Source organism: Crocodylus siamensis, chromosome 2 (genome assembly GCF_052110815.1).
Source record: "Crocodylus siamensis isolate JL-2025a chromosome 2, ASM5211081v1, whole genome shotgun sequence".
Classification (NCBI taxonomy): domain Eukaryota; kingdom Metazoa; phylum Chordata; order Crocodylia; family Crocodylidae; genus Crocodylus; species Crocodylus siamensis.
In genome coordinates this window covers 204,557,351-204,575,074 of record NC_143396.1, presented here as the reverse complement: position 1 = coordinate 204,575,074, position 17,724 = coordinate 204,557,351, and the positions used below count along the sequence as shown (strand labels likewise).

The window sequence follows — 17,724 nt, the reverse complement described above, 5'->3', positions numbered from 1 at the left end:
GGGTGAGGAGGGTGTGTGGACACCCAGCAAAACTGAAAAAAGGCTTGTCAGATGGCAGATGACCTCCCTGCAAGCCAATGACCATCCATACCTGGAAAGGAGATGGGTGCCACCAGGTTATTCTTCCCAAAGAATCACCAGTGATGCAAAGCATCTCAATTAAATTAATCAGAGTGGAGAAGGGTTGTTACAGCATCTAAGGTACCCCAACAGTAGCAGCAACCTTGGGACTGACCTCACCTGACCTATCCCCTTTGACTGCTTCCAGGATCAGAGAGGTAGAAAAATAGTGGAAATCTGTTGATGACCTTCCTCCTCCTTCCCACATGTACTCAAGGATCTAAGCAGCACCAGGCACAGAATAAATTAGGAAATTAATTTAAAGAAAGTCTTGAACTACCCCTTCTCCCCAGTGCCACATATACTTATTTTTTTTAAGTCCATTAAATGACACCTTTCTGAGCTCATTGATTTAATGAGGCCTCTGGATTTGTGAGCAGAGTGTGTGGTGCTCACAAGGACAGATCAAAGCTAGAGTAAATATGACTCTCACTTTAGGAGTAAATCACTTCCACTTTAAAGCATCTCTGCCACCACTTAAACACTAGATAGTTTCAAAGAAGACACTGTTGGGTACAAGGATTCCCAGTGAAGCCATGTGTAAAGAGATCAAGTCAACAATTAGTGTTAAGCTGCTTAAGGTCAAAAGATAAAGAGAGAAAAAGAATCCCCACAACTTGAGATAAACAAAGGTATTTGAGTGGAGTTAGGGTCTAAAGTTGTCTTGGTGCTGTCAAGGTCATTAAATTCTCATGATGGCCATGATAAAAAAAAATAAAATAAAAATTAAAGACTAATGTCCTTAGCAAAAAGCCAAGCCAATTTTTAATAATATTAAATATTCCAGCTGTATGTGAAATAAAACAGTGCTGGAGATCATTTCAGGATTTGGTCTCTCTGAGCACATCTACACAAGACATTTACTGCAGAGCTGATTAATTAGCTCTGCAGTAAAACATCAGCGCCTACATGTACAGTGCTATTAGGGCATAGTAAACTAATTAACTCCCCCATAGGATAGTACCACCAGACAAGTACTGTCCTACGGCAGAGTTATTTATTCTGCCACAACACATAGCTAGCCTCACACTAAAGTGTAAAATACCCCAGCCAGCCCCTCCGCAGCACGTTGAGCTGGGTCAGATCTGCCTTGGACTGGCATGTTGCCTCCAGGGCCCCCTGCCAGCTGGGGCTGCTGTGTCCCAGCTCAGCATGCTGCAGTCCCAGGCACACATGCAAACACAGTGCCCAGGAGCAATGAACTCCAGCACAAACTGAGCTAAAGTTTATTCAGGCACACAAATTTCACATGTAGACATGCCCTCTTAGATGCAGACTGGAGTACAGGTATGAGCCTTAAGTATCTCAAGGTAGCTTTAAAATGCTGTGTACTGTTGAGTCTTGAAGGTTTTTACTTAGCATGTCCCTTTTTGGAAAAAAACTCAAGTTTAACCTTTTGATAAGAATCTTCCTGAATGTGAAACCTTAGCTGAAAACTGAAGTGTATATTACTTATCTCCCTAAACACTTTGAAAACTTTACCTTAGAGTAAAACATATTTTATTCAGGTGGTAGCCACGATAAAAAATTGTTTTTTCCACGTCTTTCCTTTCAGTGTGATCCTGCAGGCTGTTTGATAGAATTAACGACACAGCTCACCATAGTCATGGCTGGCAAACAGATTTGGGGAAACATACAAGAGGCCATTGTACCGTAAGCGATTCCCAGTTTTATATTTCAACTGTTTTACAGAAAGGGTGGTGAACAGTGTTACTTTTCTCAGCTTCTTAAGTGAAATAAGTTAACTGCAGAGGTTCAGAAAAAGCAGATTTGATTTTTAGAATTTTTTTCACAAAAACCAGGTTTGTGAAAGCTAGTCTTTGGGTGGGTCAGATTCCTTTGGGGAAAGGGGTACTTTATTTCCCGCTTTCATTCATTGTTCCCTTTCTCCATGTACATTGTTCCCTTTCTCCATGTACAGCTGGATTTGGAATTGGTGGGGGCGCCAGAGAGCTAGGTGTAATCCAGAAAATTTATATAGTCGGTGGGAGCAGGACCATGATCTTCAGCATTTTGGACCCTTGGGACTATTCTATGAATATCTAGAAATGGGTAAGCTAAAAATACAGCTTTGTACTAATAGGTACAAGAAGAAAGCTTTCTTTTTGGATATTACAGGTTGGCACAATTTCTAATTTGTCTTGTAGACAAAGAATGATATAGGCAGTCAATGGGTCAGCACTATAAACTGAGATGCCTTGTCATTATTTAATGCAATGGCATTTCTGTCCATAAACTTCCACTCCAAGGAATAATTGTTTCTGTCTTCTTTGGAGGGTGGATCTGCTGCCGTCATTGCATTTCTCTGTTGTGCATTCCACTCTTGTTCTCAAGTACGACTTCCACTGAAGTCAGTGGAAAATTTGATGATGAAGCATGTGCCAAATATGCTGTAAGAATCTGCACTGCAGATATGAGGATCAGAGGGAAAGCACTTGGTTTTAGATCTGTGCTCTGATGCAACCCAGCCAACCACCAGAGGGAGCATGAGTCAACTAGCAAGTGCTGTTTCTAAGGTTATCCAGACATGATTGATTGAGGGTGTTCACAAACAGCTGAGTAACTAAAAACAAAAACTGATGTTCTGTTGAGTCCAGAAAACACTAGGGGGCAGTGGGGGAGGGAGTCAATATTCATCAGATAAAAGGGTAGAGTCTGTTGAATGGCTATACCCTTTTTAATGCTACTTCTAAGCTGTATGTAGAAACCCTATTTATATACATTGCTGTTTGGAACCACCTGCTTATACTTTGTTCATGGAGCTGTTTCACCTAGGGCTTTGATTATATCAGGTTAGAAACCAAACATATTCGGGTTTGTTCAGTACATAGATAGGAATCATGCAGGATTAAAACAAAAAAAATCAGTATCTGCTCATAATGGATCAGATAGTAAAGATCCATGGGGCAGTAAAGATCTATGTAATGGCTAATATTACAAGTGAACCCATGAAGAATAGTAGCAAATATTCAACATATTCCTGATGAGGAAGAAATAAAATTAAAAGGGTTAGTTTATGAAACAGTTGTTTGAAATTGAAAAGCAGGAAGGCCAGCAAAAAAAGTCTTAGATTGGTGGAAGTCTGGTCATCTTTACTCCCTTGTCTGTTCATCCTCTGGTCTCTCTCTCTCTCTTCCCCTTCCTTACACACACATGCACACACATACCCTTCTTTCTCAAGAGAATATAGGAGTTATACAGTTATTAGCATCCTTAAATGATAAAAAAGTTTATGTGAGTATATTCCACTGGAGTTACTTTTTAATTTGATAGTATTATTTTGAATGTTCTGCTGTCTGAACATCATGAAGAGTTACCTTGAAGATAAGATTTCCAACCTTCAAACCAACTGTTGTATGTTTTCTTCTTTGTATGCAGTCATTCAGTTTGGATTTATTACACTCTTTGTGGCCTCCTTCCCTCTGGCTCCCCTTCTTGCTCTGATGAATAATATATTGGAGATTCGAGTAGATTCCTGGAAGCTGACCACTCAGTTCCGGAGGCCTGTTGCTTCCAAAGCCCACAGTATAGGAGTTTGGCAAGAAATTCTGAATGGGATGGCGGTGTTGTCTGTTGTTACTAATGTAAGTAAACTTGTTGAGTCCATTTTATATTTCAGCTGTTTTCTAATCTTTATATTTCCATGAGTTGTGGCTTCTGTCCCTGTTGTTTCTGCTTCTGAGCAGAGCGACAAAACCATTTGGATAGCAGTGCTACCAATACATTGATGATATGTTGCTCTTCAACTCGATTTCCTAGGATCAGAATAACGTATTCCTTTCTCTTTCTAATGTCTGGCAAATACAGGAAAAGGTCATTAATTCAAATATCAAATAGTTAAAAGTATTGCATACTTTGAAGCTATTATCACTCCTCAGACAAAATGATAGGTTTTTGTATGCTTTACAGTACACATAATTTGAAATATGGCTACTTTGAAATTCAAAGCCATTTTCTGGTCCCTTGGACCGTAAACCCTTGGAAACAGTTTGGCAGGATCAGGGGTTGGTGGGATCGGGGCAGTTTGGTGCATTTGGAGACTAGCAGGGGGGCAGTTGGCAGTTTATTCAAAGCTGGTATTTGGAATCAAATATGGTGATTTATTTGAAAGTCAATATTTTTTTGGTCCCCTACATTTTGAATTAACAAGGGTTTCTTTCAAGTCCTCCAAATTTAGTTCAAATAAAGCTTTGAACATAAGAATCTGAGAAGATTCCACACTATGTCCTTCCAAGAATCCTTCTAGTCCAGTCTTCTGGACTCACAGAGGCAGATAGTAGATGCTAAGGGGAAGAATATATATTTAGGACCCTTTAGGACCCATTCAGAAAGATTTTGCACTTTCCTTGAAACTTCCACCATTCAGAGGCCCAAAAAATTCTCCTAATTTGGATCTCACACCCCTAACTAACAGTCTTACCACTCAGTGACAGATATTCCCTACCTGAATTTGTCCATCTTCTTTTGAACCCATTAAATGATCAGCATCTACAACTTCTTGTGGCAAGGAGTTCTGTGAGATAATTACATGTGAAAAAGAACTTATTTTTACTCGCTTTAAACCCACTATCCATTTTGTGACCCTTAGTTCTAGTAATTTAGGAGATAACAGAGCAAAATCCCTGTTTACTTTCTCCATGCCATTCATCATTTTATAGACAGCAGTCATATTTTTGTCTAAGCTGAAAAGTTTTAGCCTATTGAATCTGTCCTCCTACAGAACTCCCCTTATACCTTGGATCATCTGTGTTGCCCCTCTCTGCACCTTTTTTATCTTTATTATATCAGCCTTTGGGAGGTGGGGGGGCAGGAAACAAAACTGTGGGCATGACATGGATTTATACAGCAAGACAACATTTTCTGTTTTATTTTCAATTCTATACTAAGAATGTTAGGAATTATTATTTGCCTTTTTGACCACGGCTGAACATTAAACTGATGCTTTTACAGAATTAGCCACAATAATTTCCAGGATCTCTTTCTTGAACATATCATTTTTGGTAATCTGGCTGTATACCGGGAAGTATAGGAATTGTAAACATGGATTATTTCTGTCAGTTGAATGGTGTTTCTGCCTATTGTTTATAATATCCACAATTTAGGAATTCTCTTATATCCTTACCTGGTTCTGGGTGTCCAGATAGCTTCAGTGGCTAAGGATACTTTTCACAAACTGTTTCATATAGTGTCTGAAACCTCCAATATTACTTTGATTGGACTGCCAAACAAAATCCCATTTTATAGCAGAGGAAAATATTCAGCAGAATCCACACATGCAAATCTTAGACACCAAACCTCCACTTAACTGGTGCCTAAACTCCATATGCACCTCATTCTGTTTCTGTGCATGTCCTGAAATTACTCTGTTCAGCTAAACCCCTAGCTCATGTTTAACTCAGGATGCACAAATATTCCTCCTCCTGAGAACCTTAAGCCTGTATTTTAGATTAGACTTCACACAAAATGTGATGACAGCTACTGCTTTTATTGAAATGTAGTTGAAAGAGGTGGTCCTCTCTTCCTCCCTCTCCCCACCCACCCTGCTCGCCTGCCATTTATTGAGTAGGTCAGTGGCTAAAGCACTCCTCCATGACACGAGATCTGGGTTAAAGTTCTTCCTCTGGCTGAAGGGATTTGAAGGTGCATATTCCACTTCTCTGGAGATTGCCTTTACCATCATGCTAGAAGTGGTTATTTATTACTTACTGATTCATTAGATTTTAATGCTACCCTCCGCAAGCTTCAACATAGAAATCCTTTTGTGAAACTAATCCTATATCATGGCTTGTTTGATACCATCTAAAGTTTTGTATGTTTTTTTCACCTTAGGCTTTCATTGTAGCCTTCACATCGGATATGATCCCTCGTTTAGTATACTACTATGCCTATTCTCCAAATGCAGACTCACCTATGTCTGGATACATTAATAACAGTCTTTCTGTATTCAGAGTCGAAAATTTTTCTGTAGAAGCCAGACCTAAAGATCAAGGGGACATTGTCTTTTGCAGGTTTGTGGCGATTTTTCTTGTTACATTTTATACAGTTCTCCAAAAAGATTATTCAAATCTAAGTAAAACAGTTGGGCCTAAATCCCCCCTTCTAAGAGCTATTGTACACTTTAGCTTGAACATTGTTCAAGTTGTGGTTGTCAAATTTGTTTGGCCCCACAGGCTGAATCCAGACCATGGTGGCTTCCTGAGGGCTGAATCATCCACAAGCAGAAGCAGTAAGCCCCCTGGCTGCCATATCTGCAATTCCAGAATGACTCCAGAGCTCGGGGCATTAACACCACTGCTGTTCCCCTCACTTTTCTCTTACTACCTATTATAATGGCCAGGACTAATTGAAAATCTTAATTTCAGTGGTGAGTAAGCAGGAGGCAGAGGAGGTGATTGTCATTGACTCCATGGGTTCTAGAGTCATGCTGAAACAGCAACCTCAATAGCCACAACAGCTCAGTAAGTGCCTCTGCAGGGGCTCTGGCAGTCCCACAAACCAGATGGCCCATCTCTGAGTTGAATCTATCCCAAGGGCCATATGTTTGACACCCCAGGTGTAAGTGATCCCACTAGCAAGCAAAAACCACAGGTGCTTTATTGCTTGCATCAAAGGGAGACTAAGCTTGTAACACAGGAAAGGGTGTGAAAAAAGTTGTGTAACATAAAAAGCAATACACAGGAGGGCCTAACAGCATAACTTAAAACAGCCCACTTTAGTAATATTTTCCAGAAATAGGTCCAAAGGTGTTTAACCCAGTCTGAGGAATCCTTATTTTCACTCTTTCTCACCACCTCTGGTTTCTACAAATAATTTGTGGACTATGTGCTGTTCAAAAGCAGTTTGGTTGCCATTGTTCAAAATTCCAGTTCTGCTGGTTAGTTTTTAATGAACATGCAAGTGTTTTTAGTTCCAGATTGGATGAACTAAAACTGTTACAATTCAGTTTAGGATGGATGGAGTTTGGGGCTTCTTTGCAGCACTTTGGTATTCAAGAAAGGAGATAGAGATGATGGACTTATTGAGCAAATCCCCACATGCAGGTGTGTGCACTTGCTCTGGCAAAAATAGTAGTGACACAGATTTGTGCTGTTACTTTTTTGCTGCAGTAAACACCCCTGCACATGGTGTTTGGTTTGGGGCAAATTGCACCCTTTAGTGGAAACTGCTGTTTCCCCACTCCTCCTGGCTCCCACCATGCTGGAGGAACCAGGGGACAGCTGGAGGAACCAGGGGGACACCATGCTGGAGGAACCAGATGCTCTGGCCAGCAGCCAGACTTCTTCCTTAATTTAATGTAATTTATGAGAGGCACAATGACATCTGAATGTAAAGGCAGGGTAGGGTGTTACATGGGACCATGTCTAGACGAGGGTGGCCATGTGGTATGTGACACCGCAAACTCATCTGTGCTGCCACACACTGCACATTCAAGTATTCCCTGCACTGCTACTTTGCACTCCCAGGGTCAAAAAACCCCACACAGAAATAAAGCCAGGTGGTGCATGTGGCAGCAGTGCACACCACCCAAAAGCAGAGCCTGGCCAGCCAGCTGCCCACCAGGCTCCCAACTGCAAAAGCACCATAGTTGCAGCTGCCCTGGCCCTCAGCTGCCCCAGGTAAGGTTTCTGGGGCCAGCATAGTTGCCTTGCCTACCCCACCCAGGTAACCAGCTTCACACCAGAGCGTGTGTAGCAGAGACAAGTAGCAGCAGTGTTTCTGGAACCAAACGTCTGCACTTGTCTGGACATGGCCTGGGGGACTAACTCATTCATAAAAGTAAGCTTGCATAGGTGACACCCCACTTTGTCAGTAGTGTGAGTGGACTTTACAAAGAGAATGGGTACCAAACAGAAAGGAAAAAAGCTGTTTAAATATAGAGATAGGGGGAGGGGGAGGGAGCACAGCATAGCGTTGTGGAACTCACTGCCACAGGAGGTTGTGGAGGCAGATAGCACAGCCAGGTTTGAAAAGGGACTAGACAGATTAATGGATGATAGATCTAGTAAAAGGTATTGAACAGAAAAGTTGGAAATGTTTCCTCTAGTACAGTGGTTCCCTACCTCAGGTTGCGACCCAAATAAGGGTCACAGGGACAATGCCAGTTGCACCGCACATAAAGAATGAGCTGTGCCGCGTGCCGGAAGTTCCCCCATTCCCACCACCACATTCCACTCCCAGCAGTGGATCACAGCAAAAAAAGGTTGGGAACCATTGCTCTAGTATCTCTAAAACAATGATGGATGCTAGGGAGGGTAATGAATAAGGGCTATATTACTCGATATACTTCTCCAGTTTAGAGCATCTACTCCTGCTACTGTTGAAGACAGGATACTGTGCTAGGTTAAAGTAGTACCCTGCACAGATCTAATTCCTGTTATGGAGACAGGGATTTCTGTCTACCCAACCATATATACTTCAGATAAAAAAAATTAATAAGGCCATGAAAATAGTACACATTGCTAGAGAGCAACACTGTACCCTATCATACTGGAGTACTGTACTGTCTTTTAGAAAAGACTCTTGTATTCCCTTCTGGCCTTTTCTCTGGGATAGCTGGCCTTCTTTACAGAAGGGCTAAATTATCACCTGGTATAAATTGGTATAGATGTTACCTTTTACAATGGCAGAAGAAATGTATATCCATAAAGTTGCGGGCTCTGCTCAGTCTTACTACATGTAACTGACTTAGACTCCTAAAATGTCCTTGACCATCAGTGGGAATTCAGCCTCCAAATATCTGTCACTTTTGAAAAACTGAGATGCAACCTGCAACTGAGAAGAAACAATGCTCAAGGAAAAATGCTCAAGGAATTATACCTCAATGGTATAGGTTTTAGGTTTGAGAGGGAGTTTCAGAGACATCCATAGCAAAAGAAAATTTGATGTGAGAAAGTTATACTGAAAAAAAAGGACACAGAGATTATGACTCAAGACAGAGATCTGATAGTCCAGGTGTTTTTTGTCCTATAGATATTAATGCTGAACACACATATCTGCCTACCCACCCAGTGAGCCCTTCATCTGTGAAACAGAAAAAATCTGTCAACTTCCATTGTCATATTCAGCATTTGTCCATTTGCAGCATGCTGCGTTCCATCACTCTGTGCCACTTTACTTTATCACCACCTGAAAACAATAGTAGAACAAATTTTGATTCCCACGCATCTCCAGACATCCTCTGTTGCTATGAATGAGGCTGTCTAACCATGGATAGGAAAGTTAAAGAGCCAACCTTTCCTGCAAAGGTAAACACATCACTTAAAACAAGGTCAAGAGGTTCTTAAAATGACAGCTGTATTTTCATGTAAATGTCACTGAGCTTGTTGCTTGTCTCAGACTGAATATACCATTTCACCTTTACATTTATTTATAACTAACAGGTACAGAGACTATCGATATCCACCAGACCATGAGCTGAAATATTCACATACAATGCAGTTTTGGCACATTCTTGCTGCCAAAATGGCCTTTATCATTATTATGGAGGTATGTGCTATAAAATTTCTTGAATTAACACATTTTAGATTCTGCATATAGCTACTAATGTTCTATGAAAGTTAAACAGAGCTAATAAAGGGACAAGATATTTTCTTACAATATATTCTTGAATAACAGTGTCAGATGTTTCCCGGGAGGAGGGATGACCCGGGAAACTATAGGCCAGTTAGTCTTACCTCGATCCTAGGCAAGCTGTTTGAGAAAATTATGCTGGCACACATCCAGGAGGGGCCAGCAGGGGACTGCATGCTTATGGGCAACCAACACGGGTTCATCAGTGGCAGGTCCTGTCAGACCAACCGGGTGGCCTTTTACGATCAGATCACCAGATCATTAGATGCAGGGGTAGCAGTGGACATTCTTCCTGGTCTTCCGGAAGGCTTTTGACACTGTCTCTCACCCCGTTCTCATTAAGAAACTGGAGGGCTGTGGCGTAGACACCCACACAGTCAAATGGGTCGCCAACTGGCTGGAGGGCTGCACCCGGAGGGTGGTGGTGGATGGGTCCTTCTCAACCTGGAAGGATGTGGGCAGTGGGGTTCTGCAGAGCTCAGTCCTCGGGCCCGCACAGTTCAACATCTTCATCAGTGATTTGGACGAGGGGGTAAAAAGCACCCTGTTCAAATTTGCTGATGACACTAAGATGTGGGGGGATGTGGGCACACTAGAAGGAAGCAACAGGCTACAATCAGACCTAGACAGGTTACAAGGGTTGGCGGACGAGAATAGGATGGGTTTCAACACAGACAAGTGCAAGGTGATGCACCTCGGGAGCAACAACCGGCACCGTACCTACAGGTTAGGGAACTCCCCTCTTGTCACCACAGAGGCGGAAAAGGATCTTGGAGTCATCATTGACTCGAAGATGAACATGGGCCGGCAGTATGGGGAGACAGTTAGGAAGGCCAACCGTACCTTGTCATGCATCCACAGATGCATTTCAAGCAGGTCAAAAGAGGTGATCCTCCCCCTCTATGCGGCACTGGTCAGGCCGCAGCTGGAGTACTGCGTCCAGTTCTGGGCGCCACACTTCAAGAGGGATGTGGACAGCATGGAGAGGGTCCAGAGGAGGGCCACTCGCATGATCAGGGGACAACAGGGCAGGCCCTATGAGGAGAGGCTACAGGACCTGAACCTGTTCAGCCTCCAAAAGAGAAGGCTGAGGGGGATCTTGTGGCCTGTTATAAACTAGTCAGGGGGGATCAGCAGGCATTGGGGGAGTCACTGTTCCCCCAAGCACCACCAGGAGTGACCAGGAATAACGGTCACAAGCTGGCAGAGGGTAGGTTTAGGCTAGATATCAGGAGGCGCTACTTCACAGTCAGGGTGGCTAGGGTCTGGAACCAGCTTCCAGGAGAAGTGGTGCTGGCCCCTACCCTGGGGGTTTTTAAGAGGAGGTTAGATGAACACCTTGCTGGGGTCGTTTGACCCCAGTACTCTTTCCTGCCATGGCAGGGGGTTGGACTAGATGATCTGTTTAGGTCCCTTCCGACCCTAGAAACTATGAAACTATGTACAAAATAAAGCCCAAAAAGTCCTTAATCAGAGAAAACACCCTTAGAAGTTGAGAGACTTTAGGGTTTGGTCCAAAGAGTTAAAAACTCTTTTATGCAAATAGATAAAAAGTTAAATTTAGGACCTGGTGATTCAGTTGGTTCATTCCCATTGATTTCTTTAGAGAACTGCATGTGAGAGGACTGTAACGTTAGACTCTAAATATGTTTTAACGTGATGCAAAGTAGATAAAAATACTCAATATCAATTAGGCTTTTGCTGGATATTGATGGATATGAGGAATTATAATGGGTTTTATCCTTGTTCTTTCATTCCTGTTGTGATGCTGTTGTCCTAATGCCAGTTTTCAAAGGCTGAGTGGCATCAGCAAAGGGTGGGAAAACTCCAAGGAACTACCCAGAGACAGAAAAAAGTCCTGGTGATTCAGAAGGTGACATTCTTCCTCCTAAGCTTGTAACTTTATCAGTGCATTTTGAGTTTGCTGCTGAGGTATAACTGGAAGGATGTTTTGACATGTTTATACTTGTAAACTACTCAAATAAAGAACAGAGCCATCATTGCTAAGTTTGCTATTGTTTCCTGTGCCAGGACAGCCAGATTAAAAATATGTCCTTTTATCCTTAATTCCTCCCTGTGTATGGAATTTGTTTATACATCCTTCCTTCTCCCTTTCCCTTGCCTCCTTTTTTACAGCATGTTGTGTTTATCGTCAAATTCTTTGTTGCCTGGATGATTCCCGATGTCCCAGCAGATGTGACGGCCCGAATAAAACGTGAAAAGTTCATAACACAAAAAATCCTACATGAGTATGAACTCAATAAGCTGAAGGAGAAGCTGTGCCAAGGCCAGACGTATCAAGGCATGGAAAAGGAATTCATTGCCACGGAAGGGAAAATGGAGTTATCTCAAGCAATGTAGCTACCTGGAGGAGCTGCCTGTTGGATTTTAACCCTTGAAATGCTGGGCCTTATTTATCTATGATCTGCTCAGTATGCAGCATGTTGAAAGCCATACGCTCATTTTAACCCTTTGCTTTCAGTCCAAAGATTTCAAAGGCATAGCTTACTGAGCATCATAGGCTTGGTAAGTGCTATTTCTTGATGCCCGTGTCATGATTGTTAGAGGCCACTGCTTTCTATCTACTTGTAGTCCTGAATATTGGTTAAATCACATATCAAGAACATCCTATAGCATAGACCTCCAGTCCAGGGGATGTTGCCACCCTCTACAGGTCTTAGATGCCAGAGGGTCATGGCTGCCTTGCCTTCCTTATATTGGGAGAGGCTCCAGCTGGATCCCAAGTAAATGGAAGGCATTATAGTGAGAGGGGGTTTCTTCTGTGAAAAATACTGCAAATTGTACCATAACATTGCAAGTTAATTAGTTAACATATGCGGTATGTGGTAGAATGAGTGTTTTTTGGATCTGCTATGTGAACAATACCTGACAGAGTATTTGTTCACAAGTTTGCAACTTTTATGCATTTTGAGGGGAACATATTTTTACAAACGTATTTAACCTAATTCTGCTTGGGATTATTTTAAGACCCAGAACTCAAATAACACCAGCTAATGATGAAAAATAAAGCACTTTAATTTATTGTCATAAATAGTTCTCTGCAACTGAAGAGTTCCTCACAAAGCTTACAGTGCAAATTTGTGGAGTAAGCTTCCTTTATATTCTAATGAGTTGTTTTAATTAACCCCACCCCAAGCTGTTAAATCTCAACTTTGCATTATATCATTAGGAAAAAAAGTACATACTTACTGCAGGGCTGGCCCTTCAATTAGCTTCTGACTCTGCACATATCTGAGAAAGTGACAGCAAAGGGCTAAAATGGTTTGAAACTTCCTAGTTAGGGTTTCTGTATTGGAAGCAACCATCAAACTATGACTTTTGAATAGGACCCAAAACTGAGAAGCAGGGCTGTCATACTGATCAATTCACGTATGCCTTTGTGTTTGTATGTGAATGTGATTGTACAGAGGTAGGGTAAGTATTCTTAATATTTAAAGAATGCCAAGTAATGTACATTTATGTCTCTTGTCATTTTACTAGGAACCTTGGACTTTGTTGTTGTTTTTATTGTTATTAGTTTGTTTTTATTATGCTAAGCAGAAATCCTTTCTGTTCTGTCATGGGGCAATTCCATATAATATACACTTTGTCAGTTACTTGTGCAAGTTACCTGCAAGCTGGTTATGAGCACTGCCCATGGTATATATTGTTTAGAGCAATTACAGGTATTTTTATGTTTTTACTGCAATTTTATACACATATCAACCCTTCAGTGCTTAGTGCCTTGCTTATGTGCATTTGACACAAGATGTGAAAATGATAGCCATGTGACTAGGTGGTAGAACCTATTTTTAAAGTGAACTTGCAGGCATCAAGTAATGAACCTACATGCAAAAATGGACAGGGTGGCTGATCAGTGGCTATCTCTGTGAGCTTCAGATTGTCAGCACTATGCAAACAAGCAGGAAGGAATGCAGAGTAACTGCAAGGTGAAGGAGAAATGGACTTGCTGAATTCTCTCACATGGAACCATGCTAGATAAATATTTGAGATTTTAATATATTTGCACTTTGAAAGCTATACTTCCATGCAAGTATCAAAACAAGAAAGAAAAAAAAAAAAGAAAAGAACAGCTACACTACAATTAACTGAATTATCACTCAGCTTCTGTCCCAGGCTTGGAATCAGGATCTGGACTTCAGGGCCCTCAGACATTCTTGGGCCATGTCTGCATATCAGCCAAAGAACTCATTGTTCACTAAATCCACAGGTTTTGCTTTCCATTTTTCATTTTAGAAAAGAAAATTTGTGAAAATAAGAAATACCTGGCTTCTCATTTACCAACAGAAATTTCTAGTGATAAAGTGTCTACCTCCGATGAGCATCATTTGATTCTGCTACAAGCCAGGAAGGTTAAGCCAATGTACATCTCTCTCAGTAAGCAAGCAATGCTTGCTTTAGGAGGAGAGTGGCAGCTATACTATAGTTGACTGAATACAATACTTGGCTTCCTTCCCAGGCTTGTACTTCAGGGCCCTGCCTTCTTAGGCTGTGTACAGACGTTCATTTTCTACTAGGAGAATTGCCATTCTCCTAATAGAAAACAGACATGTGTAGATGTTTAAACCTCTTCTCCCAGAGCAAATATGACCATACCAGGAGACTGAATGTCTGCACACTTTTCCCACAGCTTAACTCCTTTAGGGGACCAGAAGGAATAGAGCTAGAGGAAAGGCTCCTGTGCCTTCCCAAGACTGGGGTCACTAGTCTGGAAAAGGTATGGGACCAGAGATAGCCTTAAAGGTGAACTTGAATGGTGCCCCCCTCCCCCCGCCCCACCACACTGCAGCAAGTGGGCAAGGATGCAGGGCAGAGGTCAGTGGGGAGGTGGAGCCATCCTTTCACTGTCCAGTCTGGCTCCCACTGAGCAGTGGCTGGAGGTGGGGGTTAGGCTGGGCAATACAGGTGGCTGTGGGAGCCAAACTCTGCCCGCCCATCTGCCTCTGCCTGCAGCAGTGCCACTGACTTGGAGTATGGGTGCTGGTGTGTGTGTGTGTGTGTGTGTGTGTGTGTGTGTGTGTGTGTGTGTGTGTGTGTGTGTGTGTGTGTGTGCCTCCCTGCCCACAGTGCCCTGGGCAGTTACCCACCCTTAAGGCTGGTTCTGCATGGGAGATAGCTGCTTCCTCCTGTCCTATAGACTGGGAGGAGAAGGAAGAGCAGCCACCAGCTGCTCCCCGCCTGCTTGTTACACCTGAGTTCCTCGTGTGAGAAGCAGGCAGGGGCTTTGCCACATCACTCTCTCTGTTTGCTGCCAGGTACCAGGAGCCAAGTGCAGGGAGCGCTACCTCTTGCCCGCTTCCCCGTGCCCCTCTCTGTAGGCACAGCAATTGAAAAGCCAGAGTGCCAGCAGCCAAGATGGCAAGGCTGGCTCTCAGCCATGACAGCTTCCCCTTGCCTCCCCTTACTGCTCAGGTGAGCAGTGGGAGTAGCAATTTAAAAGCTAGAGGGGCTGGGTGTTTGGACGGGGTAAGGCGTCCACACATCTGGCTCCTGGCCACAACAACTTTTCAGTTGCCGCCCCTACTGCTCAGCTGACCCAGGCAGGCTGCCATGCCACTGCACCAAGGCTCCTGGTGCCTTCCCATGGTTAACTGAGTAACACCCCGCTGCCTCCCTGCACTCCTCCAGGTCAGCCTGAAGCAGCACAAATTACAGGGGCTGTTCTTTTTAGGGGAGAGCCAGAAGAGGTCCCACCACAGGAGAGCGGTGGGATGCATGGGCATTTTCCCAGGGTGGGAAACTGCTCAACTGTTTGTGGAAGCTACTCCTTTTCAGCAGCTTCCAACTGGCACTTGACAGCCTGCCCCTTCCCCTTCCCTCTAAGTGCCCCCTGGCTGGACAGCTTGCCTGTGAAGCTCTTCAGCTATGTCTGTACCTCTTTGGCTTCTGAGCTATTTTTCTACAAGAGGAAATTTCTTCTCGTAGAATGAACTTCTGTACACAGCCTTAGTTATATAACATTGACATCCATATTTGTCATTAGCTGAAATCTCTCTGTAACATTCACGAAAATATAGGCCTGACTCATTATAGGTGTTCATGCCTAAGTTTACTCTGCTGCTTACATAGTATACAGTGCAATAAACCAGATATATTACAATCACTGTAAATTCACACAATACCAAAACACAAATGATACAAACACTCTGCTGTTTTTCACAAATATACTATAAATAAAATGCACAGTTTTCATATTTGTTTTCATATTTAAATTCTTTTCAGAATTCTGTTACTAAATATTAGCCTGTGGCAAAGAATGAAGTAGTAAGGCAAAAGAAACAGAGAAATGTTATCATGGTACAGGATGCACAAAATCTGCCCTTAATGTGAAAAGCCAAATTTGAGACTGTAGCCTCAGAAGTTGTGTACTTGAAGATTAAAAAGAATGTCATTTTTTTCCAGGTCTGACAGTACAATGTCTTAGTTTTTCACACTTGAAGAAGATATGAATGATATAGTTACACTGACAATGGATAATGCTATTTTAATATGCAGAAGGGTAAAGAGAGAAATAACTTAAAGTTAGTGGAAAAATAAATTTGTTTTAGCAGCTGGCCCCAATTCTTAACTTCTGTCCATTTGTCTAAGCGCCCTCAATGTGTGACTAGATATTATAGCATGTGTATTTATATACATGCCATTTAGCACACATTAAAAAAGGAAACTGGGTGCTCAACATATTTAAATATGTGCATACTTGTATTTTTTTAGCATCACTAAACAACTGTTTTCCAAAACAATGCCAAATTGTCACACTATTACCACTTAAAGTCACAGAAAAGGTCCATCTCCTAATGTAACTATTTGCCTTTCCATTTTTGTAGTGGCTAAGCACTATTTTCACAAACAGATCTTTATTAGTATCAGAACAGTTGTACAGGCTCATATTATTTATACATTTCCTGAAAAGTATGGCAAAATAAAAACCAAAACAAGATTTTTCAAGTATTAAGTTATCTGAATATTTAGTTTTGGTCAAAAATTAAATACTGAACATACAAAATATACTATAAATGTATAGAAGTTTGAATTTTTTTAAAGTGTCCTTTAACCAAAGTGAAACTTGTTTGCTGATGCATCTATTGTAACTTTAGACAATAGTAGATTGCATCAATAAAATAATGCAAGATGATGATTGGCTTTTAAAATGTAAGCAGTAATGATCAGGGACTTTTTTTCCAATTTAAATATAGTATTTTTACAATAGATATATTTATTGAGAACATAAGTATGCTACAACAAAACATTATAAATGATTTTCTTGAAGATTTTATTACTGTGCTTTTACTTTTTTATGTAAATGTTCAATAAAGCTGTCAGTTTCAGCCAGCTGGAGAAAATGACACAGAAGGAGTAGGGGAAAAAAGGATATTTTTGTTTAGTGTACTGTATGTCTTGCTTGTTTTGATCCCCCTGTATCGTCATGTAAACAGACTGGCATTTTTGTCTGTTAAAGTATGATGCTGATGTATAAGATATACTAATCCTGGGATAATTTTTTAAACATTGCATTCAGCTACACTATATGCACATTTAACAAGGTTTAAAATGTGTTGGCTAATAAAGCAGTGTTTATTTTTTAATTCTGCTGTTCACTTGCTTGTGAAATCATATTCCCTTTCATAAAATCAAGAGTATCTGTAGTTCAAGGAGTTCACGCTTGTCTGTAGTCCCTCATGGAAAAGCATATAGTGTATTTTTGTTACAGAAGAATTGATCATTAATTAGGGATTGCCTCAATTCAATTATAGTACACTATATTTAGATAACAGAATACATGCTAACAATTGATATTTTTAAATAGTATTGACTTCACTCTTTTTACTACATGATTTCCTCTACAAAAGGGTGAGGTGGCCCCTAACTCACTTGAAAAATCTAATGCAAAATCCCATGATGGAGCATTTTTTGTATCATAATAATGGTTCTTATTAAGCCAGTTGCAAGAGCAGTTTTTTCCCTTCAGATGCATGTGGGTTTGCAATTTACTGTGACCTAAAAACTGTATATTAT

The 17,724-nt window shown here is 41.5% G+C and overlaps 1 protein-coding gene across 10 annotated transcripts in view; it reads left to right on the top strand.

The window, feature by feature from the left end:
• ANO5 (anoctamin 5) overlaps window positions 1-17,294 on the top strand; it is a 99,766-nt gene extending 82,472 nt beyond the window's left edge. For all 10 annotated transcript variants that reach the window (XM_090032856.1, XM_090032854.1, XM_090032852.1 and 7 more), the window contains 6 exons: window positions 1,676-1,773; window positions 2,042-2,172; window positions 3,499-3,704; window positions 5,950-6,128; window positions 9,501-9,606; window positions 11,827-17,294. In XM_090032856.1, coding sequence (XP_089888982.1) covers window positions 1,676-1,773; window positions 2,042-2,172; window positions 3,499-3,704; window positions 5,950-6,128; window positions 9,501-9,606; window positions 11,827-12,051 — 945 coding nt within the window. In that variant the 3' untranslated portion in view covers window positions 12,052-17,294. The remainder of the gene's footprint in view (window positions 1-1,675; window positions 1,774-2,041; window positions 2,173-3,498; window positions 3,705-5,949; window positions 6,129-9,500; window positions 9,607-11,826) is intronic.
• The last annotated feature ends 430 nt before the right edge of the window (window positions 17,295-17,724 follow it).